Genomic DNA, 19915 nt, shown 5'->3' with positions numbered 1-19915 from the left:
CAATATTTCATTTGTAGTCATCCTTCGTTATTGTCATGCATGTAGTAATTTTAAATTCACTTTAATTTATAGTGATCCTTTCTTATTCTTTTCTATTGTTTCACTTTATGTGTAAACATTTCAAATGCAGCAATGACAGGACAAGGTTCAGATAAACCTGATAAAGGAAAAGGGGTAGCCAGGCCTAAAAAAAGGCAACGGAAGGCCCCAAAGTATGTACTTAGGGTGCCTAGTACACTACCTACCCCTACAGTACAACCTCCCTCTACTCCTGCAGTACACCCTCCTTCTCCTACCCCTGCAGTACATCCTCCTCCTCCTACCCCTGTTGTACACCCTCCTGCTCCTACCCATGCAGAAGAGCCTCTGCCTCCACCTGTGATTATTATTCCCACTCCTCCCCCTGTCATTATTACCCCCACTCCTCCCCCTGAGGTTATTACCCCCACTCCTCCCCCTGACCCTACTTCTATAGCTTCCTCATCTTCTACACCGCCTTCAGCTGGTGATGCTGAAGATGTTGACCCGCCTTTCCATGATCGACCATGGATTGAGCCATATGGAAAAGGGTAAATACTTTAATCCCAGTTTTAACTTTGATTGATGTTTTAAACTTTCTTTACTGAAATGACTTTTATTTATTTATATGAAGGTTTATTCCCTCCAGAGTTGCTTCCCAGGCCATAACACGTTCAATTAAGCAACAGTATTTGACTCCATGGCCTACTTGGGGAGCCATACCTATAGACGACAGAAAGCCATTCTGGGAGCGTTTTAAGGTCAAGAACACTTTAAATTAATTATCATTCATATCTTACCATGTCTTAATCAATGTTTGTTTTGTTCATCATTACAGAAGAAGGTGCAGTGGAAAGCTGAGCATGAAAGTCAAATTCATAGAAATTTTCACATGAAAGCATCTCATCGGCTCTCAGAGATGTTTAGGGATGCCAGGATTGCAGGGGAGCGCCCTGACTGGATGGGCGAAATTATTTGGAACTCTTTGCTTGCACATTGGAACACAGTAGAGTTTCGTAAGAAGTCTGCTACAAACCAGAAGAATAGATCGTCTGAAAGGGGTGGTGCCTTGCATACTGGTGGGTCGATCACGATTCACGAGCATGCCATTCGTATGGTAATCTCTTCAAGCTGTCTCTGTCCAGATTTTCTTGTCTCTTAAGCATTGTGCAAGTATGTTTGATGTTGATAAGCATTGCTAAAGGTGTAGCAACTCATATTAATCACTTAATTGCAAAATGAGTGGTTGAGTTCATCATAAACTTATTCAAATTGATGATAAAAGTTTCCCCAACCATCAAATAATGTTTCCAAACGTGTTTATGCAGAATGACCCATTAAACCACCAAATTTTGCCTAAATGTGGAAGTGAACTTGTGATTTTCTGCTGCATTGTGTCCCTTGACTGTCTTAGTGCTTAAACATTTTCAATTTGATGGTTTAAAGTTGTTAGCACTGTTCGTTTGGTCTTTCTCCAGCCACTGCACCAAATCACCTTTTGAACCATCACTTTTGCCTTAAATTTGCAACTGCACACCTCGTATTGACAGCTTGACTGTTTTGGTTGTGTTTCATTGCTTATGGAGTCATTTTTGGTGAATTGAAAGTTGTTTTCTATTGTTCATATGGTCAATTTTGAGCCAAACCAAAATATACTTGCTACATGACCAAATTTTCGTCACTTTTACCAAGTGCACAACTGAAATTCTGCAGTAGATTTTTTCTTGGTTGTTTCACTGCTTCTACATGTTCAATATGATGATATAAACTTCCTTTAGGTGTCATTTGATCCCTAAAACCACTGCCACTCATTTTTACCACTGAAACCATCATCTTTCTACTCAATTTGCTGCTGCAGTGTACATTTTAGTTGCTGTTTGGTTTTTAGTCACATTTAAATTTCGAATTTGGATTGGAAAAAGCTGGGTTTATCTCCTTTGGTTTCCACATTAATATTGGATTCCATGTTAAGTCTAAATTATGTTACAGGCACAAGCTCTTGGACGAGCGGTCCATGTTGACGAGGTCTTTGCACAGACCCATGTTCGGAAGGGCACTAATGAATTCGTTGATGAAAGGTCTCGCAAGACTCATGTAAGGAAATAGCACTCCTAGTATTAGTAATCCACATGATTATGTTATCTTCATCATTCTCTGACATTGCTTTTATTGTTTGAACAGGAAGATTTTTCTATGAGACTTTCACAGGTTAGATCCGAACATGGGTCAGCTCCTACACCGGATGATACGAGTAATACAGATGACGACATCCGTAGGACACAGTGCTGGGTCGATGTCGTTGGTGGGAAGAAAAAGGGACGAGTCTACGGTGCAGGACAACTTGCTGCAAACTATACAGCATCGCAAGGAGGTACACTGAAGCATCAACCTTCTTCTTCCACCTCTTCTGCTGACGAGGCCATCCAGCGCTTGACACAGCTATTGGACCAACGTGACCAGGAAAACCGTGCATTGAGAGAAGAATATAGTGACTTGAGAGATGAGTTCTCAAGCTTCAAGACCCTGGTCATGAGAGCGCTGCCTCAAACTTCAGACACTCCTTCCATTACCCCTCCGACCCAGCCACGACCCTCCCTGTCACCCGCCGTCCCTCATCAGCCCACACCAGTCCAGCCCACACCAGTCCAGCCCACACCAGTCCAGCCATCTACAGATGACCAGGAGGATGAACATCTTTCTGAAGACTATGTAGATTTTTAGTTTCATTTTGTTATTGATCATAGTACATTTAAATGTTATTATGATATTGTTAGAATATAATTGATGTTAGTACATTATGATAACAATGTTATAGTACTTTATGCTTTTCCATCAATGAATATCAAATTTTGGGATGGACAATATATATATGCAGGTCTGTTTGTTTGTATATTGAAACTGTTATACAGGTCTGTGTGTTGTGAATATGATATGCAGGTATGTGTGGTAGAACAGCAAAACAATTAAATCAGATATTTCTCTGCACCGTACCGAAGGCTTTACCCAGGGCCTCCGCCCTTCGGTAATTACCGAAGGCCATAAGCCTTCGGTAATTACCGAAGGCTTACGGCCTTCGGTAATTACCGAAGGCTTATGGCCTTCGGTAATTATCGAAGGGCGTAAGCCTTCGGTAATGGTTACCGACAGGGGGTTTACCGAGGGCTTTTTGTCCGTCGCCAGGCCGTCGATAATAGGCCGTTACCGAAGGCTTTTGGCGTTTTCCGAAGGATTTTGGCCTTCGGTAATGCCCTTCATTACTGTAGTGGTGGTTGTGGTTGGTTGGAATGCTTCCGCTAGAGATGGAATGTACCTATGTGGAAGGGACTCACCCTTGAGGGAGAGATTGTTGGGAATCCAAGTGTGGTTCCAAGTCTCACATTGGATAAAAATGAGATGGACATGGGTTTATATACACATAAGATACCTCCATTGGTAAGAGGCCTTTTGGAGTGGTACCAAAAAGCAAATTCGTGAGGGCTTGGCCCAAAGCGGAATATCTTGCTAGTGTGGAGATCCAGATGAGTCATGAGAGGTGGAGAGCAAGAGATGCTCAGTGTTTGCCCTACAGAAACTAGAGTAAGGAACAAATAATAAAAACTAAAGATAAAATATCAACAAATTCAAAATAAAATAATATTATACCTAAATAAATGAAAAATCAAATTAAATATTACTGGGCCCAAACTAATAAAATAAGATTTAAACAAAATTATTAATAAACCCCTAATATTTAAGTTTATCCCAACAAAACTTTCTCATAAACTTGAATTTTTCATTTTTTATTCGGCTTTCCATGTGTATCACCTCACATCAGGCTTCCTTCTTTTTCAATAAGATTTGGATTCTTCTTTTTCTTCATTACTGACTTCTGCTTTGCTTTGACCGACTTCCCAATTACCTTTGCCGACTTTATTTTCATTGTGGTACACTACAAGAAAAATCACAGTTACATACGGTCAAAATCCGTATATAACCTCCAAAATCCGTATATAAAATGATATTACATACGGATTATATACGGACAAAAATCCGTATATAAAAGAAGCGTAGGTAAGGTATATACGGATATATCCGTATATAATTTACATACGGAAAAATCCGTATATAATTTATATACGGAAAAATCCGTATATAATTTACATACGGAAAATCCGTATATAAAATCCGTATATAATTATATACGGAAAATCCGTATATAAAATCTGTATATAATTATATACGGAAAATCCGTATATAATTATATACGGAAAAATCCGTATATAATTTATGATTTTATAAAAAAAAATAGGTGATTCTGCATCTGCATTTAATAGTTATGAGTTTCAATAGCTGATAAAAGTCAACATAACTAACAAATTGCCAAAAATCATCTAATATAGATAAACATTTATAACTATTTAATAAAAGATATAATTCACTGAAAACTTTCAACATTTATCAAAAATAAGACGTAAGTTTCGAGCTAAATGGTTTCTATATCCAAGAAAAGACAATGCAAAAGTAAAAAAGTTGTACAAGAAAATATATAAGGATCCTATACTTGAATGAATAAATAAAAAATCTGTCCAAAATGGTAAAATATCAAAGTCTAAAGGCAGAGAAAGATGTTTACAACAACTACAATATCTTCTCTAGATAGAAAAAGATGTCGCCTTGCGCTATTCTTTTCCAAACATGATGTCTAGTCCATTGCTCAATTTCGCATAATGTGAAATGTTATAGGGTAAAAAGCTATCACCGTGTCAATAGTTGTCAAAGCAAACTGCTCCAATACCATCACTTTGCCCCGACCTACAATAATAAGGAAAAAAAGAAATACAATTAATACTTTTAAAAAATTAATTAAAAGATTCTGCACTTAACTCATTAAATTAATAGAAATTTATTGTCACTTTTTGCGAGGAAGACTTTTTTCTTATTTTCTTTTCTTAAGAGTTTTTATCTAAAATATTATGAAAAAGAAGTCAACTAATTAATAACAATTGAATCCAAATTTGCAACAAGATTATACTAAAATCACAAGGTATGGTGCATAATATTAGTTCAAACCTCTTGGTATATTCACACGTTCATACATCCAAATATAATTAATTTTGCAGCAATCCAGTTAATACTTTTAATATAATATACTAATAATCCCAAAGGAAAAAGTTTATTACAAACCATCTAATATATATATATATATATATATATATATATATATATATATATATATAATAATATTTTACACCCAAAATTTGAAATGAAAACTTATCTTAGCTTGCTATATAATATATAACGTAATAAATGTAATATATATAACAATATATCAATCAAGACTAACATCCCATACAATAAATATATATGCCCTGCATCCACACTATACAAATATATATTAAACAAAATTTTAACCAACTAATACAATAAAATATTTATGTAGCATTTGAATCAACACTCCCAGCCTTCATTCTCGTCTCTTCACATCAAAATAAAAACAATGAAGTGTAGTATAAGATTTGATAATACAAAATACAGAGTAGGAATATTAGTTTCAGTATAACTCATTATGCAGTAACATCAGTACTCATAAACTATAAATGAGGACAAAAAATTGAAAAAAAAAGAAATTCCAATGATTTTCTCAAATTAGCAACAAAAGTTTCTTGAAGTACAACAAAAAGGAGCAAAACAAGAGACAATAACTAACCAGGAAATATCATTGCAATAGGCCATGATCGAAGCAGATTCAGTAACGAGTCTATATCAGAGTCTGCAAATTTACTAGAATGATAATGTGAAGTATCTTTCAGAATTTTAACAATGGCACCCAGTATGGAAACATGGAGCTCAGTCAAAGACAAGTTCTGCTTTTCCTGCATGAGATTCAAAAAATATAACCAATTTACACAGCACACTTTATTTTTGAATTCATGTATGCTCCGTAAAAGTTGAAGCCCACTTGCTAAAATGTGCAGCTTTATTGTTATTAATTCTTATACATAGTTCATATGCAGAGTTTCTCATAGGTAGTTGGAAATCATGTGTAAGTCCGTATTAAAGGACATCATAAACTTCAGATTTCAAGTCTTTAATCAAAAGGCAGTTTAAGTTATCATCATCAACAAGCACATTGGAGTTCGAAATGATCATGGGTAAAGCAGACATGGAAGATTAAAACATTCCCCAATCCTGAACATGGCAACTTTGAAGTTCCTTTGGCCAAAAGTATATGATTTTAACTGTATCTATAACAAATTAATAACCAAAGAAAAATAAAACATCTACCATATCTACCTGGTCAGATTGTAATACATTATTGAACTCAATAATCTTTTTAAGAATCCCATCAAACTGAGCAGCATCAAAAACAAGCATCCCTTTCTGACAACAAAATTTAATAACAGGGTATGAGCTAAAAAATTACATAATAAGTCAAAGAGGGAAAAAGTACAAAGTTCCTCACAGAAATTGTGTTAAAAGAACTATTACACTACTTTAAGTACCATCCACTTCCAAATGGAATCAAATTACTCGTCCATTGAGCAACATTCTATAAAGATGATATGCTGGCCTAATAATTAAACCACTCATAAAAGAGGATGGTATATTCACATCAGACAAAGGGACAAATATTTTGAAAAGATTGACACATTCTCTTCTTCATAAATATGTCTCTACTATCTTAAGTACTGTGACTCCAGACTTCAGAGCATAAGCGAAAATCAAATGCAAGGAAAACATTCATAGAACAACAAGATAACTTCTCCTGATGTGGCACAAGAAAGTGAGTCTGTTCATTATTAAATCAGGATTAAACATGCTGCCTGTAGGTAAAAACATGTACCTGATCGATTGTATGGAAGCTTACGGATAGGCATACCATCACCAATATCCACATCAAACACTGAATAAACACAGGCAAAGTTTATAAGAAATGAATCTGCAGAAGGCAAACCTAATTAAGTGTTCAGGGAAGCAAAGAAAACTGACCATAATCATACTGAATACCATCAAACAGTTGGCGATTTGATTCCTCAGGTCCATCAACAACTTCACCGATCTTTAAGTAAACGAGAGTTGTTAATAAAAAATCTTATAATATCATCTATATTTGCCACTGTAACTTGGATTTCAATTAGGCAACAAAAATAGATAGTTTAAGTGAAATACAAAATATAGAACAGAGGGAATTACTTTATCCCACTTCTGTTCTCTCTTGTTCCATCCATATGCCACCCCATTATCCCCCTCTCTCACTATTTTTGTCTGGCTATCAGTTGATCCTGTTAAGAACCAGAAGATGCTTAAAACAGAAACCATGTCAAAGACGAGTGCTCGAAATGCAAGAAAGTTATAACATAGTTAAAAAGAGGAAGGGATGTTCATTCTCTAACCACGTATCATGCAAATGTATAAATTACAGAATGTCATTAGCCAACAGGTATAACAGAACTGTGGAAAACCTATAAGTTATGACTCATTTAATGCTACAATTTCATTCAATCAAGCTCGGCTCTCCTATCTGAAAAGACATTCAAAGCTGAAAATAGCATCTGTTTTACAAAGATGAGCGATCTTCAACCAATGTGATGCCATTACTTGCAAATTATATCTGTCTCCCCAACCCCGATTCCAACACTCCAAAAGAAGAAACAAATGGTGGGGGTAAGGGGTAATGCTCATGCTAAATGGAATTTAAAGAGAAAAACAGTTAAAAGTATACCCGGGATCTTTAGTGCCTCCAAGCCTGGTAACTCTTCTAATTTCAATCCTCCAACCCTCTTCCTAGCAAAATTAAACAGATCAAGCTGACTTCATCAATAATAGCAAGACATAGCTAATCCAAGCATAACATAAAATATATAGATTAAAATTAAAAAAAATGGATTTTCAAGTTGTAAAATGTTCACATGAAACGGAAGTCATTTATTCACCAAGGAGAAATGAACCATATATTACCATGGTCAAGTGAAAATCTTGGTTAAGAAATTATCAATATGGACAGACAAGAAAAGGAAAAACTGATGTTACAAAGGAGTAGCCATCAAAATGGGCAAGAAAGTGTCCTATAAAGCTTAATGGATAAGTACATCAAAATGATGTTGTAGAAACCACATTAATCTTTCAAGGTCCTAATAATTAAACCACACATAAAAGAGGATGGTATATTCACATCAGACAAAGGGACAAATATTTTGAAAAGATTGACACTCCAACCACGGCTTGCGAGACCAACCACAAATGTGCCAAATAAAACAAACAACGAAAAAGATTAGGGTTCGCGATTAACGATTTCATCGATTACTAAGCATTAGGATTAGGGTTTACTTACCAGATGAAGATACTCCTTCAGCATCCAACTACGACACCCGACGAACAAGGAGATTGCTTGGTGAACGCCGGAACACGACGGACACTTTGACAGAGAGAGAGGACACAGAAGCAGAGCACGACGGACAGGGACTGTGAAGAGGGCTGGAGAGAGGGACAGGGAGAGCGAAGACGGCTCGAGAGAGGGACGGCGAGAGCTCCAGGGTTCGAGAGAGAAAGGACCCGAGGGTTCGAGGAGAGAGATAGCTCGAGGTTTTCAGAGAGAGAGAGAGTAGCTCGACGGTTCGAGAGGGATAACAAAGAGTGAATGATAGGTTTCAGCTTCTAATTAATAAAAGTACGTTTTTTTAAAAATTATTTTTGAAATCCGTATATAATATACTTCATTCTACTTACATATAGGTAATGGAATTCCAGGGGATATATCCTTATGAAATTTTCCCGCTGCCACGCGCCAAGTTTATGTATGGAATTTATATACGGAAAATCCGTATATAATATCTGTATATAATTTTATTTTAGAATCCGTATGTAATATCCGTATAAAATATTTAAATTATATACGCACTACTGGAAAATTGGGATTTACAGACGGCCTTTTACCGAAGGCCTTAAGGCCGTCGGTATAGAGGTCATTACCGAAGGCTTATAAGCCATCGGTAAGGACCTCATTAAGTTAAGTTTGAAATTAGGTTCGTCGTGCCCCCAAAATCATTTTCATCAGCCTCGTCGTTTTGTGCGTTCCTCCCTCTCTTCACACGGTTGCCTCGGTTGGTTCACGGTCTGTCACTTTATCGGTGAGTAACCGGCGGTGGTTGGTCACGGTGGTCAGTGGTGCGTCCATCGGTGTTGGTTGACGGTGCGTGGTGGTTTTCGGGAGTCCGGGGCTAGGGTTCGTCCTAGGTTCGTTCTTTCGTTGAGGGGTGGTGGTGTGGAGGTTGAGGGACTTTGTCGGAGGTAAGTTCCACAGAACTTGAATTACACTGTCATGTTCATTTTGGTAAAGCTTAGATAGTGTTGCTGCCTTCATCTATTTTTCATTAACTTCTTAGTATACGGTTGAAGGAACTTGGTTGAGGGTTGCGTTGGAGTGGCCGTTGTTGAAGGAACTTGGTTGAGGGCTGCGTTGGAGTGGCCGTTGTGGGGCGTTGCTGTCAAGGCTATCTCGGTTGAGGTAAGTTGTTCGTTTAAAAATTGGTTATCAGTTAGAATGTTGTTAAATCTGTATGACTTTGTTGTGGCATCAGTATGTGCTTGTTTGATTGAGAAAGATTGATTTGTAATTGGAATGAGGGGCAAGGTATTGGCATGCCAGTTAGAAAGTTTAAATAAACTTTAACCGTAGTATAGGAAAATGAAAGAAAACGAGGAATACAATTAAACATTATTCCTAAGTTTCAATTAATGTAAAAGTTAAACTGTGAGTGACAGAACTTTCCTCAAAAGTTCAATAAAAGAAGGAATAATTCAGTGAAATTGTTGTAACGATGAAATGAAAAAATGAGAAACTTACATTGGGTGCAAACCTTCAATGACTAAGATTGTGGGAGGTTTGATGAGGTGAGAGGGGTCCAAGAGACCAGTGACATGATTGTAGATTGGTTTTTGAACAGCAATTCCATCTTTGATTGCTTGAACTTGGTCATACATGAGATCAAAATCGTTGGCTCTAGGGTCAAGGGCAGTGACTCCCTTGTCCTTTCTGCCAGTTGTATCCAAATAGTGGTAATCATCCAAGCATATGACTGTAGTGGTGTGACTGATGATAGTGTTGGAATCAGGGTTGCCACCCTTTGGTGGTTCTGATGCTCCTCCAAACACACTGGTAAGCCTCCTCATGAAGGTAGTTTTTCCACAACCTAAGTCAGCAGCCAAACCAATCAACACTGTGTGTTGGTCACTTGCTGCAGATTTTATCACATAGCTTCTGCCACTGTTGATACCCCTCTTGCTGTTCCTCCCTTGTGCTATAGAATAGTACCCGCTATTGGTGAAAAATCAGTTCTGTTTTTGATGGGGTTGAGATGGAGCAATTTATGCTGAGAGATTGTGTTGAGTACAGAGTGGAAGCTGGCATTTTCTGTTTTTCCCCCTCTAGAGAATTTTCATACAAGAGATGTTGGAGTGGCCTCTGTTGGAGGGTTATTAAGGAAGTTACATTCCAAGAAGTTATAAGTACTAAAAGATATATCCTCCTATTTACTAAAAGAAGTTATAAGTAGTAAAAGAAGTTATAAGTACTAAAAGATATAGTCTCCTAGTTACATTCCTCTGTTGGAGTGCCCTCTGTTGGAGTGCCCTCTGTTATCTATATAGCCTCCTATTTACTGTTGTATACACCACTTTATCAGGAAAAATCCTCTGGTTTATCATCTCCCTCAGGACTTGTGAAGCCTCAAGTATTCTACAAGTCTTACATAGAAAGGAAATTACGCTATTGTATGTGTATTGATTTGGCTTACACACCTTCCCCTACAACTCTTCCAGAAGCTTCAAGACATTTTCTATCTATTCAACCTAACAGTATCCACTAATTATAACACTATAACTTACAACATCAGGAAAGCTCCCCCTAAACTCCATTTGTAAGAGCATATTATGCACTTCTTTTAACCTACCCAAATGACAAAGTGAATGGAGAATAATATAATATGACATGGTGTTCCAACAAACACCCACTTCTGGATACTCTCTGAACACCTTAATTGCCACCTTTCTCCCATCAAAACTGTTAGATAGCCTAGCTAGAAACAAATCACAAGAATCTACAGAAACAAGAACACATAATTTACTAATTTATCAAACAGTTTCCGAGCCTATAGAATCCACCCTGCTTCAACAAGAACTTGGAAGAACACATCAAACACAAAGGGATGTGCACCCCAGTCCTTGTAACCATAAATCAAACAGTTAATTTCTAATACAATTCTGATATGATTCTACTAACTGTTATTCTTAAATGCTATAATACTTAAGAAATGAATAAACTATGAAATTTAATATCCCTAATTAATGTACTTTTATCGTTGTTTTAATCAAGACATTATTATGTTAATCAAGTGTGGTAGAGTTCCTTTCTTATGCAATTCATGTTTCTCATCATCTAGTATACATATCAGTTGATGATTTTGAATTTTTCCCTTCTCAGCTTAGGTTTTTGAGACCCGTGTGGCATTTGTACTAAGAGAGTAACATCAGAAAAATAGTGCTTTGTAAAAGAAAGAATTACTGAAAAAGAGCATTTAACATTAGGAATAAGAAATTAGGAAAAGGAAAATTGTGAAACAAAGTAAGATTTTTTCCAGCAAGGAGGGTTGGAGGTTTAAATAACCAATCTTAGCCAAGTCTATGATTAAATGATTTTAATCATTCAAAAACATGCTCAAAAGGAATAGGCGTACTAAAACTCAAGTAGGAAATGAACAGCTGTCAACCATGTCATCTGTGTCCATTTATGCATGGAAGAAGCTTTGATCAAATTCCAGCAGAGAAAAATAACCACTCCATTGCTAATAAGCCCGTAATTTACCATCAAAACATTGTTTCTCACTCAAGCTGTTTTTTGTGTCTAATAGCATTCATTCTTGATGGCATCTATTTCTATTTTATTTATATCTTCATATTTATTGTTATTTGCAATAAGCTGTTGCTTGATTTTGTCTGGGTTAGATTCATGTTAGGATTGGTTGTGTTTGCAATGCTTTAGGTTCAGGAAGCTGAGAACAAGCTTAATGTTCCTAATGTTGCAAAGGAACAACCGCATGATGTCAATTATTTTCTACTCTTCTCAAATAGTTATTTTTATTTTAAAATTTTGCTTGGAAATACAATTCCAGGGATTGCTTCGTTAAAGCACAAGTCAATATTAGTGCAGTATTAAACTTTATCTCATTCTTAATTAGGAAACAAAGGGTCATGAACCTAATGTTACTAGTAAGAGAGAGGTCCAAAACTACAGTCTTGTTGGTATACCAAAACTAATGCCTAGTTAAAAGCTTTTAATGAGGGTACATGTTTTTTGGAATTCCCATGAGGTAGTACTCATATTTCACATAGAGAGTAAAACTAAAAGCAGTGAAAATTTCTGCTAGCTGCATGTGTGATGTGGACTTGAAATCAATGAAAGAGACTCAAGGAATGTCTCTGGCCTATTTGTGTTCACTTTTGGGGACTTAGGGACAGATACAGCAACGAGTAGGACACATGAAATTAAATCAACCACCTATATATCTCTCCCCATTTCAATCTTCTATATCATAACATAACATATTATGTGACCACAGTAGTTAACCATGGTTTGTAATATATACATCAGATAATGTTAGAGTATGTTTAGAAACTTGTTCAAATTTAAAAATAGATGAATCACGTGTAAGATATTAACATTATATACATTAATGGATGTCCTGTGGATTATTTGATGTGCATTGGATATTGATCATTGATTAGATCTTTGAGATGCACATTATGCATGTTTGTATGTGTTTGAAAACTGTTATGCAGGTCTGGTTGTAATTGAATTTTGTTATACAGGTCTGGGTTGCACAACAAAAACCATTTTGCTGAAACCTGCCCTGCATATTACCGAAGGCTTTTGCCCTTCGGTAAATGCCCTCGTATGCCCATTACCGAAGGCTTTTGCCCTTCGGTAATTACCGAAGGCTTCTGGCCCTCGGTAATTACCGAAGGGCAAAAGCCCTCGGTAATGGTTAGCGACAAGGAATTTACCGAAGGATTTTTGGCCGTCGATAGGCCTTCGGTAAACACCCATTATCGACGGCTTTTGGCATTTTCCGAAGGCTTCTGGCCTTCGGTAATGCCATACTTTTTTGTAGTGACGGATTTAAATCCGTATATAATAATCCGTATATAATTTTAATATTTCTTGTAGTGGTAATCCTCTTTTTGACCTTGACCAACTTGTCTAAACATTTGCTAATTTGTTTTTTGTTCTGGTTGTCTTCCTAATAACTTTGCTACCACACGGTCAATTGCAACTTTAACATTATTGTTTCCAAAATTCGATTTATCAGTGGCTACTTCACTATAATGGTGGTTCTCCTTGCTAAGATTTTGCTCTTGAAGTATCCAACTTAGCTTTCCTAGACATTGTATCTCCTCATCTATGGCTTTCCTCCATCTTTCATCAAGCACAACTTCTTTAAATTTTACATCTTCTACACATGTTAATAAACATGCTACATGTACCTCATCAGTGGAGTTATTCGAACTCTTGCTAATCATATCTTGCTTCAAGCACCTCTTCTGCAAGATCTTCAGCTACAACCGAAATAATGTTGACCATTATGTCTCACTTTGTTTTAGTGGAGAGAGATCAGATTAGTAGGGCACATAAGAGTCACTTGAAGAGAGAGGAAAGCCAAGTAAGAGAAAAAAAAAGAGAGAAAGTCTTTCCCACATAACACAAAGTCTGTACAGTTATTTTCGTCGTTGTGAAATCATTCACCTTTGAATTGGGTTGGTTTTTGGACAGTGGGTTGTATGGTTCTTCATTTTAACCGTTCGGATCGTCAATCAGAAGTCTAATTTGGAAGAAAAAAGTTTCGCATCACTGATTTAGAGAATTTTCATCTTCTTTGGTTTGGAGAATTTTCATGCTTAGTTTAGTTAATTGAAAACATCATTTGATATTTTTATTGGAAACCCTTTTTGTACCTTATTATTGATCATAATGAATTTTTTTCGGACGATTCGTGGTTTTTACGCTTACATTGAGGAGAGTTCCACCTTAAAAATTGGTGTGTCTCTTTTGAATTGTGATTGTCTTCTATTTGTCTCTTTTGGATTCTGTTTGTCTTCTATTTATTTTTTTGTGTTTCTTGCATATTTTCGGAGAGATTGAATTTCTACTGTACTAGTTATTATTGTTTTTGACTTTTTTTTTCCATGAGTGACCGATTGTAGCTCAACTACACATGAACCTTTCTCATGCCCAAGTCCGCATGAAGCGCCTTGCTGATCGAAAACGGACAAAAGTTGATGATGACTGGGTTTTTGTGAAGTTACAACCATATTGCCAACATTCAGTTTATCTTAAGAAGAATGAAAAATTGGGCATGCGTTATTTTGGTCCTTTCCGCATTGTTCAACGCATTGGCAGTGTTGCTTATAAGATGTTGTTTTCCAAGTTTCACTCTTAAAAAGCTGTATTGGTGCTCTATGCCGTAATATGTTCTGCTTCCATTGTTGAATTCTGATAGCCATCCAATGATCGCCCCTTTTTGCTGTTTTGGATGTGCGTAAGGTAAAAATTCATGACTCTTGGGAGGTCCAACAAGAAGGTCACTCTTGATGGGGAGGGTAATTTCATATGCAATTCAAAATTAGTGACCCAACAAGGAAGAGTAACCGTATCAAAAAGAAGTTGTTAAAGGTGAGAGAAAAATGAGGAAATCAAAGGAATAAGAGATGGGCAGAGGACGGGGTAAACCTGCCCAACATCTTTCCACTTCTAGACTTTTTCTCTCTCATCAAATCCATCTTTCCCTTTTATAGTTTTTCCTCTTATTTATGAAATAATATTGGGGTATACATTACAAAAATTAAATAGTTATAAAAACTAAATTTTTATATTTCTTAAAAAAAATGTTAAAAAGATAAAAAAAGATCATTTCAAATAAATATAAAAATTTTGTATATGTCAAAGTCTCATTTTTCTTTTTCAATTCTTTATATGAAATAGTGGAATAACGATTGTATTGCTACTCTTGATTCAATGCAATCCTCTTTTCCTTATATGCTGTCTTTAATATTTTGGGGGTTCATAACATATGTTAAGTTATGTATGAATCAACGGTCAAATAGCAAAAAGCTTGCTTATAAATACCAAGACCTAGATGATGAAAAAAAAGTGAGAGAAATACTAAAGTGCTAAAACATTGTTAAATCAATTCAAGAGAAGAAAAGAGACCAAACTCTTTGAGCATTATTGATATATTCATTTTTGTATACAGTGATGTTGGTTGTGTGTAAAGTATTATACCTTGTGAATATTTTTTTACGTGAGAGATTATATTAATAATTAGGATTGTAAGTTCTTGAAATTAGTGAGTGATTGAGAAATGATACTTGGAGAGGTTAAACTCGTTGTAACTTACAAGAAGTTTATACTTGTGTTTCCTAGAGAGAGTTAAACTTATGATACCTAGAAAGTTTACTACTCATGGTAACTTGAAAAGGTTGATACTTGTGTTAGTCAAAAGTGTTGATTAATGAAATTTCTTAAATAGGTTGCTTTAGAGACTGGATGTAGTTTCAGGTTGTATAACCAATCAAAATCATCATTAGTTCAAAAATAGCTCAAAACACATGCTATAATCAATACAACTTACTAAATTAACTTAAATTAGATTTCAACATAAAGAAGCATCCTATTTAACAATTACTCAACTCTATCTCATCATAGTATAAATATTTAAATCTAAACTAGTTTCCCTCACTTGAGAACGATGCTCCTAAGGTTCATTGTTGATTTCCTATGTCGGTTAACCTCTCACAAATAACTCTATCAACACAAAAAAAGGTCAAATCAATTATCTAAACATTTACTCGACCTCAATAAAACATAGATTCATTTTGAGTACACAAATGACACATGCAATAACTATAGGTAAAACTAACATAATCAAGATCTAACTCAAAATAATATCAAAATTGAACTTACTCTATTCAAGTTTCTATTCAATCATATTTGTAGAGCTTGTTATTAAGACTCTAGTCGTGGTCTCTGACTATAAAAAGGATGGAAAGTGAGGTCAAATGTTTATAAAGAGGATTGATAATGTTTTAAATGTGGTTTTAAAGAGATAATAAATTTTTATAAAATGAAACTCATTAGAAAACTATTTATTGTTCAATATTTTAATAATAAAATAAACCGAGTGTCATCTTTTAAGAATTACTATCCACTTTATCATTTTTTAGGTCCTTAAATATGACAAATAGATTCAAATATATCAATTGGAACAATAAACAAGAAAATAAACAAGAAAATAAAAGGATAAGTTAAAGCAATAAAAAACAACAAAAGGGACAAAGACAATATACAATCTTTGGAGTTCATAGGTGTTTGAACTGACCATTAGTTCCAATCTTTATCCCATGCTTATCTCTACTCAATTTCAAAGAATTATTAGTTGTTGTCCAAATTGAAATAGATATTTCTATAATACAATGATAATCCAAATAATTTCTTCATTTGTTTACTTTATAATTATCACTAATGCAAAAATGTTAAATAACGACACTAAATAATGATGTTTTTCTTACAGGCGAAGTAATAAAATAAGCGATGGTAATATGATAATTAAGTGTAATGTTATAACAACAGTTTGAAAGATGTCTATCATTATAACTTTAAAATTGAAAAACAACGAAGGTTTCCTCGGTGAACCATCGTTATATGTTTCTTCCATCACATTAAAAAAAACACTAACAATTTTAATGACGGTTCTTACCAAGACTGTCATAATATATCATTTTATTATTTTTTTAAAATTTTTGATTGGATTTATAACGATGGAAATTTATAAACCTCTTTCATTATTAATTTTTATTCTGTATAAAATTTGACGATGATTATTTTGAATTTTCCTTAAATTTGAAATCACTAATAAAAGAAATGTTTCTCTTTGTTTGTTTCCTTCTGCAGAGTCATTTTACTGTTTAAGAGTCATAAAAAGAATCAAATTAACTTTTAACTATTAGTGTAGAGTAAATTTTACATTCTACTATCACAAATCCATCTTATCATGTACATTCGAATTTTAACACTTAATTGGTCCACGTAAAGCTATAATTTTTCACAAGAAAAAAATGCAACAACGTAAGGGTGCTGTGTTCTAAATTTGCCAAAATTACAAACAACGGAAAGCAATCACAATAAGAATCGTACATCACACACAGTTCACAATCTTGGAAGTAAAGAATAGGTGGCTAAGTAACTCCTCCTACACTCACACATATAACACACATCTTATTTCTCACATTAATTCGTCTGTTATCTAATATGTCTTATATTATTGATTGCTTATATGTCTAAGGTAGTAGGTTGATGATCTCAGAGGTAAATCTTAGTTTAATAATTTAGTTTAAGATATTGACCATGTAACAGAATTCGTAATTGACAGTGCCTGTCAAAATTAGCTATTGATAAATATTTATGGTGTGGGCTTTATTTTTGGAAAAAGATGTTTTCATGTTACACTTCTTCCATTTGAACTGAATTATTTACTTTACTTCTAGGTTGGACTCCAAGCAATATGTTGGTTGGTGAAGATGATGATGAATGAATTGGTGTTGGGAGTGAAATAAGTGATGCTGCAACGTGGGAAACTGCTATGATGATGAAATGGAAGTACTTGAAGATTTCCGAAAGGTTTGTTTCTACACCAACTTTGAATTTCTTTCTTTACGAGAGAAAGCCTTATCTGAGGTTGCTTCCCTCATTAATACGATATTTGACATAATAAATTGCAATTTCTCATTAAAAACAACCAAATTCACAACCATTAAAACAAACATAAACACAGCTTCCTTTCAATCACACAATAAACAATCCAATTTTTCTATTAATCCCCTCACACAATTAACCCAATCTCCACTTGCTACAAGTGAAACCAAGATTCAATCCCAAAAGAAAAAAGAGTGGCTATGGTTTTTCATGTTGAAAAATCACCAGAAATTGTGTTGTGGTGTGCGGCGTTTCTTTGATGAGAATGACAACTTTTAAGTGGGAAAACCTTATAGGGTGCTAAGGTCACAACCTGATCTGCTTTGGTGCTCTGGAGGTGGTTTGGTAGTAAATGCATCGTCGACAATAGTATGTAACAGTAGTGAAAGTGGTTGTCGTTCTTGATCAGTCAGTAATTAAAATTTTAAAATCTATCTATAAAATCCGTAAATAATTTAAATTTATTGACAATTTCTTTTAATAAAATTTTATTGGTAATTCCATAAATTTTTGTTATATAATTGTTCTTCTTTTTCTTATGTCTTTATTCACCCAACAACACATATGCATCTAATTTAAACGTGTGTTTAATATTTCAATTTAAGTGATTGTGATCATAATCTCATTTCGAAAGATCCTTCAAAGTTTGGCTAATTAAATGTAGTTATTAGCCTATATATTTCTTAAATTATGATATTCATAAACATACAGAACACTGAGATAAAAAATTCAAACAGTGTTACTTCTAAGGCAGAAGAAAGTGGAGAGAATGGTTTTGGTAGGGTTGTTTTACTTTGTGTTCCCCTCGCACCATCTACATTTGTCAGTACAATATTCTCAACAGGCCCAAGGAACTTCGATCCTACCTGCAGATAAAAGCTTGACATGAGCATCCATCAAACAGCAGCTAATGATGACTCCAGTTAGCAGAAACATATGTTGCCGTTCAAGGTGAGATACTAAAAATGGAAGATACGACGACTTTGTTTCAGAATTTGAGGCACATTGACTTCTATACCAAAAATAAATAAATAAATACATAACTAGTGTATGTAAGCACCATTTCTCTGTACATAATTAAAGAGGAAAAAAAAGTTATCCTTTCTTCCTAGTATAAAAGAGAAAAAAACCACCAAATAAAGTCTCATATATATATATATATATATATATATATATATATATATATATATATATATATATATATGTGTATGTATATATATAAATAAATAAAAGTGCTGAAATTTTATTTGACAACACAATTTTTTTTTAACTCCACTTATCCGAACAAGATTTTTAAATTTTATCCATATTAATGAATTTATGAAAAGCTACCCCATTTACATGAAAAAAAAACCCTAAAGTGTGACAACAATTTTTATAACTGTGATTCTTACTAAATAATTAGCCATCTTACAATTATATAAAGTTCATACTATGAATTGATTTTGATTCATATTTCATTTCAGAAAATGTTTTCTTAACAATAAAACAATAACACATAATTTATTATCAAAATATTATTATAAAAAGTTGTTAATATGGTCCTTTCATTTCTTCACTAATTATCTTTGACATTAATTAGAATTGTTGTAGCAAAATTTCCAACTCTTACCACTACAGAAAATTGCTGCTAACCTCCTAGAATATCCATTCATGTATACCGGTATAATGCAAAAAAAAATCTTTAAACCATAGTTTATGATCAACCTTTTTCTTTCTTTAATTTCACTCTTAGAGAATAAAATCATTCCCCAAAGCTTTTTAAAGCACAAATCTATAAAATGTTAAAATAATATTAAATTTATTTTCATATATATAACAAAAGCGAAAGAGACAGAGAACTTTTAGGTTCCATCTTAATAATTATCAATGTAAAAGTGTGAAGCGCCGCTTGAATCTATGATAGCATATTTTTTTCTGCATTTTCCGATTCTTTTTGTTCATTACGCACCACAAAAAAGAAGAGGAAAATATTTTTTTTCAACTTTTCATATTATTTTTTAATTACAACAATCCACTCAATCGTGATTAGTGGTCAGCCTCATTGAAAAAGTTTCCAAGTAGTTTAGAGCTCTTTAATTGAAAATATCTTGATATTGATTTTGTCCCGATTTG

At 34.4% G+C, this 19915-nt stretch overlaps 1 protein-coding gene, 1 long non-coding RNA gene and 1 pseudogene across 2 annotated transcripts; 1 reads left to right on the top strand and 2 right to left on the bottom strand.

Annotated features, from left to right (window-relative positions):
* Positions 1–132: 132 nt before the first annotated feature.
* Positions 133–2886, top strand: LOC148205650 (uncharacterized). Its single transcript, XM_088104932.1, has 6 exons — positions 133–232; positions 476–569; positions 653–779; positions 857–1135; positions 2008–2112; positions 2200–2886. The coding sequence occupies exons 1-6, from the start codon at positions 133–135 to the stop codon at positions 2737–2739; spliced, it is 1245 nt and encodes a 414-aa protein (XP_087961058.1). The 3' UTR covers positions 2740–2886.
* Positions 2887–6838: 3952 nt separating this feature from the next.
* LOC148205649 (uncharacterized) lies at positions 6839–7268 on the bottom strand. Its single transcript, XR_015783122.1, has 3 exons — positions 7192–7268; positions 6988–7057; positions 6839–6901 (listed from the first exon to the last, which is right to left on the bottom strand). It is a non-coding gene; the product is annotated as an uncharacterized LOC148205649 (long non-coding RNA).
* Positions 7269–9837: 2569 nt separating this feature from the next.
* On the bottom strand, positions 9838–10405 carry LOC148205648 (phosphoribulokinase, chloroplastic pseudogene; annotated as a pseudogene).
* Between the last annotated feature and the right edge of the window lie 9510 nt (positions 10406–19915).

Source organism: Vigna umbellata, chromosome 1 (assembly GCF_029865625.1).
Source record: "Vigna umbellata cultivar VRB3 chromosome 1, Vumbellata_1.0, whole genome shotgun sequence".
In the NCBI taxonomy this organism is placed as follows: Eukaryota; Viridiplantae; Streptophyta; class Magnoliopsida; order Fabales; family Fabaceae; genus Vigna; species Vigna umbellata.
Note: the sequence above shows the minus strand (reverse complement) of the source record. Positions and strands in the feature narration are given on the sequence as shown.

Bases quoted from the DNA above. Each gene is read 5' to 3' on its own strand.
- LOC148205650 (XM_088104932.1), top strand. From the start codon at position 133: ATGACAGGACAAGGTTCAGATAAACCTGATAAAGGAAAAGGGGTAGCC. The intron at 570-652 runs GTAAATACTTTA...ATTTATATGAAG, and splicing joins ATTGAGCCATATGGAAAAGG to GTTTATTCCCTCCAGAGTTG. The intron at 1,136-2,007 runs GTAATCTCTTCA...ATTATGTTACAG, and splicing joins ACGAGCATGCCATTCGTATG to GCACAAGCTCTTGGACGAGC.